This window comes from Anopheles gambiae, chromosome 2 (assembly GCF_943734735.2).
Source record: "Anopheles gambiae chromosome 2, idAnoGambNW_F1_1, whole genome shotgun sequence".
NCBI lineage: Eukaryota > Metazoa > Arthropoda > Insecta > Diptera > Culicidae > Anopheles > Anopheles gambiae.
In genome coordinates, this window is record NC_064601.1 from 23,029,707 (window position 1) to 23,045,155 (window position 15,449).

At 49.5% G+C, this 15,449-nt stretch overlaps 3 protein-coding genes across 3 annotated transcripts; all 3 read right to left on the reverse strand.

The window, feature by feature from the left end:
- Window positions 1-2,617: 2,617 nt before the first annotated feature.
- Window positions 2,618-5,199, reverse strand: LOC1273384 (monocarboxylate transporter 7). Its single transcript, XM_312351.6, has 5 exons — window positions 4,665-5,199; window positions 3,938-4,578; window positions 3,452-3,596; window positions 3,135-3,255; window positions 2,618-3,027 (listed from the first exon to the last, which is right to left on the reverse strand). The coding sequence occupies exons 1-5, from the start codon at window positions 5,029-5,031 to the stop codon at window positions 2,778-2,780; spliced, it is 1,524 nt and encodes a 507-aa protein (XP_312351.5). The 5' UTR covers window positions 5,032-5,199; the 3' UTR covers window positions 2,618-2,777.
- A 110-nt stretch (window positions 5,200-5,309) lies between these two features.
- Window positions 5,310-7,159, reverse strand: LOC133391683 (uncharacterized). Its single transcript, XM_061647352.1, has 3 exons — window positions 7,053-7,159; window positions 6,587-6,980; window positions 5,310-6,526 (listed from the first exon to the last, which is right to left on the reverse strand). The coding sequence occupies exons 1-3, from the start codon at window positions 7,116-7,118 to the stop codon at window positions 5,793-5,795; spliced, it is 1,194 nt and encodes a 397-aa protein (XP_061503336.1). The 5' UTR covers window positions 7,119-7,159; the 3' UTR covers window positions 5,310-5,792.
- Window positions 7,160-9,295: 2,136 nt separating this feature from the next.
- LOC1273383 (uncharacterized) lies at window positions 9,296-10,897 on the reverse strand. Its single transcript, XM_312350.4, has 2 exons — window positions 10,540-10,897; window positions 9,296-10,451 (listed from the first exon to the last, which is right to left on the reverse strand). The coding sequence occupies exons 1-2, from the start codon at window positions 10,606-10,608 to the stop codon at window positions 10,116-10,118; spliced, it is 405 nt and encodes a 134-aa protein (XP_312350.2). The 5' UTR covers window positions 10,609-10,897; the 3' UTR covers window positions 9,296-10,115.
- Window positions 10,898-15,449: the final 4,552 nt, after the last annotated feature.

Below are 15,449 nucleotides of genomic sequence, written 5' to 3' on the forward strand. Positions count from 1 at the left end.
GAGAGGGAGGAGGGAAAGAGGGAAAGAGGGAAGGAGGGAAGGAGGGAAGGAGGGAAGGAGGGAAGGAGGGAAAGAGGGAAAGAGGGAAGGAGGGAAGGAGGGAAAGAGGGAAAGAGGGAAAGAGGGAAAGAGGGAAAGAGGGAAAGAGGGAAGGAGGGAAGGAGGGAAAGAGGGAAAGAGGGAAAGAGGGAAAGAGGGAAAGAGGGAAAGAGGGAAAGAGGGAAGGAGGGAAGGAGGGAAAGAGGGAAAGAGGGAAAGAGGGAAGGAGGGAAAGAGGGAAAGAGGGAAAGAGGGAAAGAGGGAAAGAGGGAAGGAGGGAAAGAGGGAAAGATGGAAAGAGGGAAGGAGGGAAAGAGGGAAAGAGGGAAAGAGGGAAAGAGGGAAAGAGGGAAAGAGGGAAAGAGGGAAAGAGGGAAAGAGGGAAAGAGGGAAAGAGGGAAAGAGGGAAAGAGGGAAGGAGGGAAGGAGGGAAGGAGGGAAGGAGGGAAGGAGGGAAAGAGGGAAAGAGGGAAAGAGGGAAAGAGGGAAAGAGGGAAAGAGGGAAAGAGGGAAAGAGGGAAAGAGGGAAAGAGGGAAAGAGGGAAAGAGGGAAGGAGGGAAAGAGGGAAAGAGGGAAGGAGGGAAAGAGGGAAAGAGGGAAGGAGGGAAAGAGGAAAGGAGGGAAAGAGGGAAAGAGGGAAAGAGGGAAAGAGGGAAAGAGGGAAAGAGGGAAGGAGGGAAAGAGGGAAAGAGGGAAAGAGGGAAGGAGGGAAGGAGGGAAGGAGGGAAAGAGGGAAAGAGGGAAAGAGGGAAAGAGGGAAAGAGGGAAAGAGGGAAAGAGGGAAGGAGGGAAAGAGGGAAAGAGGGAAAGAGGGAAAGAGGGAAAGAGGGAAGGAGGGAAAGAGGGAAAGAGGGAAAGAGGGAAAGAGGGAAGGAGGGAAAGAGGGAAAGAGGGAAAGAGGGAAAGAGGGAAAGAGAGAAAGAGGGAAAGAGGGAAAGAGGGAAAGAGGGAAAGAGGGAAAGAGGGAAGGAGGGAAGGAGGGAAGGAGGGAAGGAGGAAAGGAGGGAAGGAGGGAAGGAGGGAACCGGCCCCCGGGAGCCTCAAATGCCGGCGATGCAGCCGGACCCTTCACGCGCCAAGGTGCTCCACGCATCCCCGCATTCTATGGATTGCTTGGTTGGTTTCGGCGGTCCCTCGTTGTCGTGATACCCGAACACAATACCACAACATAACCGTCATAGGTTCAAGCCCCGTATGGTGCTAGTAGCTCAGGACTGGCTATCGCGCTATGGGTAAATCAATTAGTAACGTCTACTCGCACGACTTAACAACATGCTCGTCTTCGGTTCAATCCTCGTATGGGCTGACTATCCGGCTGCCGGCATGATCGCGCCGTCGCTCCGGAACAATGTGCGCTGCTGCACACAACCCACGCTTTCATCTTTTCATCTCACCTCTTCGGCTATCACCCTTCCCGCTGTGCAAATGATTCGCCAGCCTCGGGGCCCCAACGTCCATCCTTCCGGAGGCCATTGTCGCTAGTACTCTGTCCATAGGCATACTATAGACTAGCGAACTACGGAGCCCCTAAACCGGCGGGGCCCCAGGCGACCGCCTAGTCCGCCTACCGTTAGATTCGCCACTACCAGTACGCAAATAAGACCCCACAGCTCCCTGCCATCTTCCTAATCTCTTTGTTGTACAGGTGATCTTGCATCCCTTATGAGCCGAGGCTTAGCGCAGCAATTCAAGCCACATCCTACCGTACAAATTTTCTTCTTCTTTGATGTAACGACCAATACTGTGGACCGGGCTGTAACGGCTTCTTCTTTACCTTACTAAAATCACGTTATCGGATAGTCAGTTCTTCATACCTGAGGAATGTTCCAGATGAGAATCGAACTCATCTGGCCTCGTAGGAAACGGTTTAATCACAGCATGCGTTCAATGAACCTGTGTGCATGTCGAATAGAGCAGCAGAATGACGTTTAAAATACATTCTGCCGTTTGTTTTAAAGGGTATACCATATGTGGCATTTAATTGTTGCTCGTCCGTATAAAATGTTCCAAATCTACACACAACATCATACATGTGCTTTAGGTTTTTTTTTTAATTCAGGACCAAAGGCCGGGCTGTGTTGCTAAATTGTGTTGTTGTGCTGGTCACAAAACGTTGTCCGTACAGTGTGGCACATAAAGTTGCACGAATTTGCGCAGCGTTGGGTGTGCCACAGCCATTGCTTCTAACAATTTACCTTTAATTAACTAACGGATCAGGAGGATGATGATCGTTCCCAGCCGATGCCACACATGGGAATAACAAGGAGAAAGAAAACTCCCTCACGTGCGAGAAAGAGCAGCAACAACCACAGCTTTGCGCCTATAACATGGTGAGAATGGGACGGGACACCATCGTCTGTGAGCAAGAGCGAAACAGAAGTCAGAACCATAATCTTCCCATCCATAATCAGCCACCATAATTTGTGTGTGTGTGTGTGTTCGCCCCATACAAATGGAATAATTTTTATTTTCGCTTGGTCGTAAATCGCGGCGAAAGTGAGCTTTTCCGGGTTGGGTGTTAATGTGATATTTTTCAACACATTTCATACAAAAACATGGAAAAAAACAAGCAAGGAATGGGTTCAACGTACGTTTATATCTTATGTCCTAAAAAGACGTATTAAAGTACAATGTAATATCACTAAATCGTTGTGAGTGACTAGAACACATGTACATTTTGCATCACAAACGAGAAGACCAGTACAGTAAGAAACAAAGCCAAGCCACTACTGCTCCTCTACGCCTTCGTTTCCTGTATCATCGGTATCGTCACGTGGCCGAGCTCCGGTGTGCGTGCCTTGCGCTTCAGCCGAATGTAGCAGATTTCGAAGAACCACGGTATCACGCACAGTGCCATCACGAGCGTTAGTACGTGGAACGACACGTTGTAGCTTCCGGTGACGTCACGGATGTAGCCCACTATCGGGCCGATCGCAAACGTAATGTTTCCCTGCAGAAACATAAACAAACCGTAGCCGGAAGGAAACCTGCTCGTGCGGGAAACGGGAGAGGAAGGAAAAGAGACCGGAAAGAAACCAGCAACGATAAAGTGTGAACTTGCAGCAAATCGAACCTTCCCGACCCGGCTGCTTACCTTTCTTGGGGCAGATGCTCGGAAAACACCAGCGGAAGCGGCACGTGGATCCAGGTCCGTAGAAAGCCCATAATGGCCGTTACGATGGCCATGCCGTAGAAATCGAACACGCACAAAAATGCTGCAAAATCGATTCGGAAAGAGCGATTGCGATTAGCGTTGGTGTTGGCTGAATTGGAAGATGCTCAGGCTGCACCATAGCCTACGGGGGGTAAGGCCAGGCCAATTTCCCGGACATGTTTGCCTCCAGGATGGATTACGGTGGATTTTGTGATGCAGCACCCTCCCCGGATGGTGGATGGATTTTAAATAATTACCGAAACGTGCCACAATGGTAAAGAGCGCCCCGGCCAGATAGACGTAGCGGGCCTTAATGTTCAGACATGTGCTCGAAATGGCCAGGAAGATGCGCGATATTAGATCCGCTCCGGCACCGATGGCGATGATTAGCGAAACGTCCGTCTGCAGGAGGAGAATAAGAGCGGCAAGAGTAAGATGACCCAATAGAAAAGCAACCCAGAAACAGGACATAGATTAGGGACGAGATGCAAAACACACTCTCTCTCACACACACACACACAAACACCCAAATGAATGTCCGATCAGCGGCCAATACTCGGAATACTGGAAGGACAACAGTGATGGTAGAGGTGCGAATGAACGAATGAACGCCATTAGTATTCACGGCCATGCGTCAACCACCGGCTGCGGTTCGTGTAGGAAATTTAAATTGCATTCTGCCACGCCACGGAACACGCCAGCGAAGGGGCAGCGTGCGCTTGCAATATGCCGACGTGACCTACCTTGCTTAATGCCAGCATGAAGAGGTACATCGGCTGCAAGGTGAAGAAGGCCAGATCGGAGTAGAGAGCGAACGAGATGCCGAGTACGATGTTGACGTAAATTGGATCCTTCAGCAGCGTCAGGTCAAGGAAGTCGACCAGAATTTGCCACTTGGTCGCCGGCTTGGTGTCACGTTCCGTGCTGTCACTAACGACCACCGGGCCGGACCAGTTGCCCAGCCCGGGTATTGATGACGCCCGCCGGGAGCCGCGCAGTTTGGCGTTCCGCTGGCTCAGGCCCTGGCCGGCCGGCAGCTCCTGGAAGTCGTCCTCCGTCTTGGGCGGCTTTTCGTCCGACGCCGCCACCGCCACGGGTGCGCTGGTGGGAACGGGATCGTACTCCAGGGGCACCCGCCGCATATGCCACTGGACCGGGTGCATCACGAGCATCGCCAGCAGGGTGTGGCTGTTGATTGCCGCCAGTACCGCCATGCAGCCCCGGAAGCCGAACGCGTCCATCGAGCGCTGGATGAAGATGGGATAGAACATCGTGCCGAGCCCGATGAGCGTCTGGGCGACGCTCATCATCACCACCCGCTTCTCCACGAAGTACGCGTTGAACGTCGTGTACGACACCGGAATCATCAGCCCGAACCCGGCGCCTATCGAAAGACAACAAACAACAAACCGGAACTGGAATAATTGAACCCTGGCGGGCTATCGTACCGCTCCACCGCTGCCCACCTACCTTGAAAGACGGCGAACGAAATCAGCAGCTCGTTGGTGCTGCGCACAAAGATCGTCATCATGCTGCCAATGATGTAGGACACCGCACCGATCAGCCCGACCGTCCGGCAGGACGTTTTCTTCATCAGCGTGTTCGTGAACAGGCCGGCGAAGCTGAGCGCACTGAAGAAGCAGCTCGTGATGAGCGCAATCGCGCTCGTTTCCTCGCCCAGGTCCGTCAGGAAGTCGCCGAACATCAGCCCAAACGAGGGCAGCGAACCGAGCGTCACCACGAACATCATGGCCATGCCGACACCGACCAGCAGGCCCCAGCCACCCTCGGGCGGTACCCGCCGGTACCGCCCACTATGCACTTCACCAGCGGCCATCGTTTCCGGGTTTCCGTTCCACCGTTTGCTTGCTATACGTCACCAACTCACCGTAACGGATGACACTATGCGTCTCGGACACGAGTGCACCATAGCGCTCGCTTTTTAACAACTCACCGACGGGACGCGGGGCGATGACGATCGGTGCAATCAGCCGCACACTGGCGTCTCGCGATTGTCGTCAACCTCCAGATGATCCTAAAAATAACACAGGTGTTGCCGGATGCCTTGCAGCTTGGTGGACACGCGGGCAAACAGTAGCGTTTGTCGGGTGGATTAGCCACCGTAGGCGTAGTTGCGGGACGGCATGTACGACCTTCCCGGGCCGTGGGGGAGTCTATTTTCAACAACACAACTATTTTCCCTTGCACTAGCGAAGAACTCAAACGCGGTAGCAAGCGGAGTGAAGAATAGAAAGTTGCTGCAGTTGATGATAAGATGATAAGAAGGCTTTCGATTTGTTGTCAAAGATATGCATTGCGACAAAGGTGCGATATGTTCGTTGATTGTTGGGACGGCTGAATGCACAGGCTGGTTGCTACGCAATGAAGACAACAGACATTGAGCTAATTTGACTAAAATGTTGGAGTTGAAAGGCATTCAATCAGCTTTTTATCGAGTGTTAGTCCTTTTATTCGTCATTACGTCATTACTGCATACACTCAAACAGCGCCGCCATCTGACGGCAATACGATGTAACTAGTCTTCCTAGTCTTTATTTCTGCAGTATTGTATAACTACTCCCGCTGGATGGTTATGCTTTAGAAGTAGATAAAATCATACTCAAACAACCCAGGCTGAACAACTCGTGGCCTTTGGTTGGCACTACGAAACCGTGGCCTAGCGATGGGCCGCTGCCTGATTGTCGGTTTAGTACGGGCCATGGTACGGAACCGGCGCTGCTTCGTTGGTCGCCGGCGACGAGTCGTCCGTGTGCGGCGCAACTGCCGAAACTGCTTACGGCTCGGTGTCACTACCTTCGAACGGAAGGCTTTCTTCGTTGTAGTAGAACTGCTGCGAACGCGAGATGCCGTCCCGATTGGACGCCGCTGTACTGCCGCCCGGAACCGCTTCGTACCGCTCGCGGTGGTAGTGCTTCTAGTGGCCGTTGCCAGTTTTCCGCGCCGTGTAGTCAACGTTCTTTTCTTGGTGGAGCTTGTCGACTTCTTGGTAGCTTTCGGTTTCGTGGTCGTTCGCTTTGTAGACACTGTTGTAGTGCTCTCCGTGTTTGGTACGGCCATGAGTGGTGGACTGCGCATTCTAGGCTGTATGCCGTTGGCCACACCCGATAACATTGGGTAGGGTCGAATTATGCTTGTGTTTGTTGAATTTCCCTCTTCAGTTCGAGCACTACTCGCAGGAGATCGATTGGACAGTGGTATTACGGGGAAGTTGTGGTTTACTGGACTGTATGCAAAAAGCTGTGCTCCTTGCATTAACGAAAAATTGACGGGAGCGATGTGATCCGTAATGGGAGGAATGCGTGGGTTGGATGCTGAAACGCAAGGTAAAAAGAGCAGTTCAAAAAGTTACTGCAGCATATCATTATGCTTACCAGTGCTGTTTTTTGCTGCAGCTATCAGCTGCTCATAATAGTCATCGGTGGGAGGCGAGGGCTTAGGATAGTCAAGCTCATTGAATGTGTAATAGTCAGCGGGGATAGAAGGGTCTGGGCCCGGTTTGATACGCAATCTGGGTGTGTCATTAAACGCACTAAACTCGGGAAAAATAGTAGTAGTAGTAGTAATGTTTACATGCCCAAAGCTATTCGTAGCTGAGCTGGAATTTAGCTCCTGCGTGACGTTTAAGTCAATTCCCAGATCGATTGAATTATGGTACGGTACCGGTATTTCGTAAAGAGACATGCTACTGTTGGTCTCCTTTTCATGACCAACTGATTCATTTCCAACGTTCATAGGCTCCGTAACATTGAACGGTTCAGATTGGGCCTAAAAATAGTGAAAGGAAAGAAATGTTCAATAATATCCAGCAGATGTTAACATTTCAGCACCAACACTAACGGTTATGAATGACAGCAGCCATCCAAGCACTATTGCACAAAAACATACGTATTTACACGAACGCATCACTTCACCATCTAACCTCGTTACAATTCAATGGACATGTTTAATATCGTACAGTGTTGGGATTTACCCGATCCATACGGCTAATGAGTCTTTAACAAGGGGAAAATTAAATAATTGACCTAAATTGGATCATTTTGTTTCGTCTGTCAAGCACTTGTTTGGTACAAATGTGTTTTTCAGCACACTTTTCGTTTAAAAACGAGTAAAATATAACATGGGCTGGATCGAAACATTTACTCGGAACAAAACGTGCCTCCTGTGGGATGGTTTAATGACAAAAATAAAGAAACTTGATTTTATAAATAAGCTTTTCTATCCAAAATGCTCTTAAAATGTACAACACACATTTTTCTGTGGTTATAGAGATGCTGTTGACTCCCTTGGTTTTCAGCAGTAATCCAAATACTTTTTTTCGGAAGTCTTTTTGAAAGTATGATGTTTTTTAGTTGAAACGATTTTTCATTAGACGGATTGTAAAGTTTTTAGAATAATCTATAATTTAAATTTTCTTGTCTCTCAACAGATGGTAATATTTCATTTTTTAAACATTTCAGCAGAGTTAATGTTTAATTTTACCATATAATTTTAGTTATTTGACCATTCAATCATTAAAATCATCAATGTATTGCATAACTGAAGCAAAACTAGATTTTAAATGAGTAAATTTCTAACAAATCGAAAAGCAAATCAGAGAATCTGATTGGATCAATTTGACACCTCTGAGCAAAAAGGCCTTTTCATCGAAAGCGCCGAATGTATGCAATGCGCATTGCACGAGTCTTGTGCAAACGAATCGTAAAACGATTTTCGCGAATGCAACGAAGGTACCAGCAAACATTGCTTTATTACGGTGCATTCGGGCAGTTTTGGCAATAATGAATGCGCCCGTACATTAATCCCACACTTCACCGTTAATATCTTACCAATGCAAATAAAAGCAACAGATTAATCGGTTCATGTCAAGCCAAAAGCCTGTGCCGGGCAACAAGAGCGGCACTGCAATATCGCTTCTCCGTATCGCCTGTTTCGCATTTTCGCGATCAATTTTCACGGTTGGTGGTGGTATTTTTATTGCATTTGGTGTAAAAGCAGCGCTCCAAGATTGTGTTTGAGTTTTATTCCAGTCTGCAGCCTTGCGCTGCACTGTGCGGTATTTAAAATCGTACCATCGTACAACAGTGGACTCGGAAGCGAGGAGAAAAATGATGTAGTGTAACACAGCGGGGGCAAGTCGAAAAGTATCCCACCGTTCATTCCCATCCACGAGCGCATAATTATTTGTCGGAAGAAGTACGCGTTGCATGCTCTTGCCACAATCGAATGCTGTATTTACACGAACAAATTGGTACAAAGGCACCATCAATATTCCGTTTGCCATACCCAGCACCCGGGGTAACTGTTCGCACCGCACAGGCTCTTTACCAGACCAAGCCCATCCGAGCGACACGGGGAAACCAGCGCTGCCACAGTCGTCCCGGCCCAGGGAGCTCATTATCAGGCGTAATCCGACTTTAATTTACTCTGAGCTCATTCATGATGACCTAGGAAAAAAGGATGACCGCGGTAGCCCGACCGACCACGCCGTATCACCCGGCCACGGGCGCTCGATGCACGCGGTTGTACGCGACAAGCACTTGGTGCCCGGGCCGTAGCGGAAGCGGATCGTGGGCACGCGGCGCAGTGTTTATGACAAATAAAGTTACAGTTTTCGCGAGCAGCGCCGGGTCGATGCGCACCGGTTCGAGATGGGCAAAACGGCTTGCGGGGGTTGTTTACATATAGGAAAGCGGGTGCAAACGAAAAAAAATAATAAAAAAATACGACCAAAAAGAAGCTATCGCAAGTCTCGCACGAGATGACCGAACAAAATGAGCAAATAAAGCTGGACCGCGAAGCTGCACCACCAATCCGACCGCTTTTTGCATGCCGCAGCGATGCAACGATTGCTGCACGCTGTTTGTGGTGCTTCCTTTCGCGGGGGAGCTGAAGGAGTCAGCAAGGACGGAGGACGAACGAAGGGATGGTTTATAAATTTTGTTCGGTACGCGTGGGATTCATTTAAATAAACCGAAAATTGGCCAGCTAAACGATACGGCTGCTGGTGCCCATTTGCTTGCAGTGTTTGCCATAGCATACAGCGATCGGATCTTGGTCGAGAAGTTGGAAAAGAAATTATATTAAAACATTCAAAATTAGTTCTCCAGTTTATTAATAATACATATTTAACATTATTTAAACACTCAATAATAAAACATAATTTACCTCGCGCTGTACAGATCAACAAGTGAATGCGCAATTCTTCCTCCTTATGCCAGCTTATGTTTTGATAACCCATAAAACAAAATGTTTCTTTTGCCCCCATCGTTTAGCCCCGTATCATATTAAGCTGTCAAAACTTATCAGCAAACGCTACAATATTGCGTTGAAAGAGTTCCTCCATGGAGAATGGGTGTTTTTTTTCTTCTTCCCCCACTCCTTAGGGCCGAAACCCAATCCAGACAAATGGCTTGATCAGCCAGGAGTGTCCCTGCCGTGTGCGATGGCTTCATGATCATTAAAGCACCAGTTGCAGCAAGGGATTGGAATTGGAGAAACCAAACGTTGCTTGCGGGGAGGAAAACAAAAATATAGCATTGATGAAATTATTTGACACTGCCAACCGAACACGCCACGATGTAGCTGGTGTTGGAGGTGGTTTGGGTGACTACAAGAAGAAAATATGATATCTCACACACAGACACAAAATAAGCCCGAACGGATCCAACGTGTGAATGCCACATAAAGCATCACTGGGTAGGAAGGGATACCAAAACAGCAACAACAAAAAAACACCACGACAGGAGTAACAAATGATTCCAGTGGGCAGAATAAATTAACCAGAAGCGATGTAATCGATAGGCCGGAAGGATGGAAGCGGTTCGTAGTCCGGTTTTTTTGGTTGGTAGCCTGCGGAAAAGGTAAACACGCGGATTCGGTTTTCCTCCACCTCGAGCTCTCTCACGGACGGTACGAGCCCATCGGCTGGTTGCACCACTGATTGCCGTGGTACGGGTACGGCAGGACCGGCATGCTGGGATAGGGCATCGGCCACTGGCCCACCAACGGCGGCTGCTGCAGCGGTGCGACGGGAACGTATCGAACGTACGGTTCCATCACGTGAGGCTTCGGATCGGTCCCGGCAGGGTTGTAGCTCACCGGTGGCATCGTCACCGTGATCCAGGTCGGTTCGACCACGTGCGCTCGGGGCTGCTGGAGCGGTGGTGTCTGCGTTCCGGATGGGACCGTGTCGTATCCCGGCGTGGTAGCTGCCTCGGGGTAGTAGTCCTGCAGGTGCTGAACGGGAAAGGGGACACGAAAAAAATGGATGACAAATGCATCGGTACGATGGTTGATGCGCATTCGCGCATTGGTGCTGCCTTACCACGGTTGGGGCGGCGAGTGTCGCGATGGGTAGTAGCACTCCGACAAGCAGCACTTGCAGACGGGACATTTTCTAAGATTCAACCTCTCCCGGGCAGCGATCGATTAGAACTGACTGGCAAATTATGTCGACTGTGTGCATCGGTTGCATATAAATACATATGCAATTGGTGTCGGCGGAGTCCGTACGAGAGCGTAGATCGATCGCGGTCGAGGTTGGCGAGCTTATCGCTAGCAGTGCGAAACTAGAACGATGCGCACGTGATGGACAAAGTTGCGGCTGATAGCACAATCGGGTGTGATTGCCTGGAATGCGGGAATAGTTTTGACGGACCTGTTGTGCCAGACTGAAAACATGCACTCAGTAGGGCAGACGGCAGCATGTTTTGATCGGTGTTGTGATGACTTATGATTGTGACTTTAAGATGTCTTGCGTAATGGGGTTTGCATGGGAAAGCGCCTAAAGTTAGGCAATTTGCAATACACAACGTTCTTTTTAAACCCATTTTTGAAGTGCTTTAGTCAACGTTTAGCATCGTTTTTATTGTTGCTTTTTTACGCTTTTCGGTTCCTCGATTGGACAAAGTTTTGCTCGCGAAACATCATAACAATTGCAATTTTGATTTCACAGGAAATAAAAAAAAAGCAACACACATAAACGCACAGTGCCGAGTGGCCTCGGTGGACCGCCAGCCCGAAATCCTATTTTGTCTAATCCTGTTTGGATTGTAAATCACCCGCAGCGCACCGAGACCGAACCTACTCCCACCGCTCATTACTCAATCATTCCCAAAGCCCAAGGCCGCCGAGACTCCGAATCGAATGTGTTTGTGCTCAAAACATATTAAACTGTGTGGCTCACGTCCCCCCTGGAGACTGCCGGTATGGCTGCCAAATGTGTATACATATATGTACACGTTTGTGCGAGTTTGTCAGCCTCAAACGTTATTTCGTGACAGCGGGTACAAACAGCGGGTTCGTCTCTATTCGTCTCAGGCGGCATGCTCACGTACGGAAACGGTACGACATAAAATCATGTTTTCATGCATCGGAAGTCGCTTCGGGAGTTCCGGGCCCAGGCCACGAAGTTCTCGTTTGTTGCCAGAGTTTACGAGCCTTCCGTTTCCCGCGGTTCCTGTAGACTACTTTATTTTTTTTCCTCTCCGGCCGATGGCAGCCCTAGTGCTGTCTTCGCCGAGCGCCACGAGTGCCGAAAAGGGGTTGGAGGAGTCTTCTTGAGACGTTTCGAGCGCCGCTGCCGAAAAGTTAAGTGCAGAGGAAATACAATATTCAAGAAAAAGACCATACAAATGTTTTCCAATCTTCCACCTTCCCGTGGGGGTGCCGGACGAATGTGAAATGAGTGTGTGATCATGTCCTGGGGAGCCTGGAATATCACCCTATGCCAGACGGTGCTGGAGCTTTGCTTTCCGGATAACTTATACCCACAAATTTGGAAACCGCTTTGCAAAACCATACACGGGTATGATATTTGCATATTTGGTGTTACCAGACTCGGCTGACTTCTTTTGGCTGTTCTAGCAGGGACGATGAGAATTGGTTGATCTCACGGGGATTTATAAAAATGCATCACGATTGCAGTGCTTTCACTACTTTTTTAGCAGTTGCTAGAGTATTATAAAAAAATCAAATGAAATAGCGATACACTGCTATCGACACCCCTTTGCTGCTAGCGCCATCTGTGAACAATACGCCTAAAAGGCCTATTATGCACTGCGGTTATTCAAGAGAACGCATTCATTATAGTACTAACACCATAATCAATTTGTCCAACAATGCCACATTATCAATAAATACCGCTTAACATAACATTTGATTACGAACATATAGCTGTTCAATTATAATCTGGCGATGAAAAGCCTGCCTGCGGTTGACCGGTTCACTGTTCATTTTATTGCAAATCAGACAAGCTTAAGCCGGTGTACAGAAACCCAAATGAAAGGCAAAAAAACTAGAATTATTACATATGTAAATGACACGCAAGCAATCACCGGCGGGTACTCGCCCAATACGCTCTATTGCCCACCATCGGCATTCGATTGAATTTTACAATCGACAACCTTCCGCACCGTTTATCGCCTCTCCAGCCTCTTCACTCTTTGAGCTTGTTTCGTGTTTTTTACCAAACTACCGAAACAAGAATTCAATCACAAACTGCGTTCTGCGATCGAACTCATGTTCGTGCAGCGCCTGGAACGAGGCAGAAATAAACCAACGAGAAAATAAAAATAAATGACGCTAACCATAAACAGATTTACGGCTCACCCGCCAGGCCGCCGACGACGTAACCCTCTCGCCCATGACGCCTTGTGCAAGCCTTCGACGGACGCTGGCTACAGTCGGAACCGAAGATTCCTCAAACCGATTGGCACGTCGTCGCCGGAAACAACGCCACTACACGTGAAGGAATCGTTAACAACCCAAACCCAATCCAAGCAGTTCGCAGTGGTCGTCCGGCCGGCCGAGCAACAGACCTCGGACAGTACAATTAAAAAAGCGTAAGGCAGGGCCCAGCCATACGGTTCGATTGGACGAAAGTTTTGGGAAGTTTGGGAAGAGTTTATCTCGTTTTTTTGTGGTCCTGGAGGCCCCTTAGGCCAATTCCTGCCGAGAGTGCGCGGGCTGGGAAGGTATCGCATCGCGCGAATTACGCGCGAATCACGGAAAAGTTTGCCGTTTTTTTGCTTTGTTTTTAAAGGAAGAAAGGAATGTTTCTCTGATTGCGCAACAAGTTCCCCGCGGGCGTGGGGGCTGTTTGCTTTTATTGCTAGCAGATTTTTTATTTACTCGCCCATAATACCTCCTCAACGGGCACTTTCATTATGCGCGAGCGGAATTTATAAATTGTTGACTGAAAGCAAATATTTCTCCCTATCCCCCCCCCCCCCCCCCCCCCCCCAGACCCGAAGCACCCCGTGGCACACCGTTGGCCGAAAAGCATCATAAAACATAACGACTGTGAAATTGGTCGATAATTAACGACTCGATCGTGCCCGGCCCTCGGTACGCGGGAGGAGTTCGACGAACGTGGGTCCACGTTTGGGGGAGCGTTTCGTACGCAGCGTGAAAAGAAGTCATTTAAAACCGACACTGCCGCAGGATCTGGCGATCCGCAGTGGTGGTGGCGTCTTGGTGACACACTCGGGACAAATTGGGAGAGGTGCTTACCCGGTTCGCCCTGCTGAGTGATTAAAACCGAACAAGCAAGGAGGGAGCGCACTAGCGTTGGTATGGTTGCACTTTTGCAGCCTGCCAGCCCAAAATTAGCTGACCGCAGCGCAGCGGGACTGCAACAAAATGAGCTTTGCTCCATGGGGCTCCTGAGAGTCGACTGAGAGTGAGGTTGCGTACGAAGGCTCGAGATCGGAACATTGTGGTTGAGAGGTTCTTTCTTTCCATCCGCACTGCCAACCGAACAAACAGGAAGCGATACTTTGGTGTTGGCTCGAAACCGTCCAGTCATTGGTGTCCTTCCGATCGGGGCTTCGAGAATAAAGTTCACAGACTCCCAGCTTCTCAGCGTTCCGATTCTCCCGTCGACCGTTCATTACGGCCAATTAGTGAAACACATGTCAGCGATAAATTTCACGCCATTTTTACAGTCTACACAATTGCAGCACCAGTTCACGGGTACACCGGCCAAGAGCTCCAGTGTCCAGGAAACAGAACGATCTCCAGCGTGCCGGGTGGATACATTCGGAATGTCCAATCCGTGATGAGATCTTCGATCGGTCACACGCACACACCCGCACGCACCCGCTGAGTGACAAGGCTGTCCTTGTTTTTTTAATCACGCCACTCAAACCGAATAATTAAACGCCGGTTCGATGCTCGTGGAAATTAGGACGGCGCTATAAAACACGAACAACAAGCAGTGCGCTGAGAAGCGTCAGCGATCGTGCAGTGGTGATCAGTTTCTGCTGGAGCAAACTTGTACGGCCCCGGTTTGTCGTCGCCTGGAGTGAAGGTCACCTCCATAAATCATGCCCTGCTCGGGGGACGTTTCGTGACGAATTTCTAGACGGACGAGTGTCTGTCCGGGATCGATACGTTACCGGTCGGCTTTACCGCCCTAGCTCGACCATCTTCGTGGGAGCGAGGGAGTGTATATGCTGCGTTCGTAATGGCAGTAAACAAACGACCGGGAAAACAATAGGGTCCATGTCGATCGATTCCTGCTCGTCGTCGTTTTATTGCTGCTGCTCGCGTGGAGCATGGGTTTTCGGAGCCAATTTGGTTTTATGATGCACCGCACTATAAATAACAAAAAATCAACCATTGATAGCACACAGCGGAGGACAGCGGAGGACATCTTTCGGTGTGTGTGTGTGTGTGTGTGTGTGTGTGTGTGTCGCAGCAACGTCGCGAAGATGTCGTTAAAGATGATTAATTGCACTGTACGATGGGGGGGGACATGGCTGATCGCAGATGCGGCTCGCTGGACGATCGGGGACAACATCGGGATCTTGCCCTTTTGCGTGTGCCGTATGCAGGCCTATACAATTGGTACGCACTCAAAATAAGTTAAACTTTGACTAACGCTGCTGATGAACAGCAAAACTGGCTACACACAAACAATAAAGCACCGTGCACGGGGGTGGAAACAATTTCACGTGTTTACTCCACTCCGCTGCACGCGTGTTACACATCGGGCAGAATTGTTTCACGATCACCTTTTACCTGTTCCATCTCTCCCGCCCGATGGACGGCGCGCATGAATGAACGCAGTCTGGTTTGAGGTTAAATGCGAAATTTGCATCCATTTTCATTATCTCTGCCTGTCTGACTGCCTGCCTGGTGGCTGTGGTGTGTGTGTCCAGGTGTAAGGAAGGAAGGAGGGCTGAAATACCCTCCGGGCTACCGGGCTGTTGGTGTAGCGGGGTAATGAAA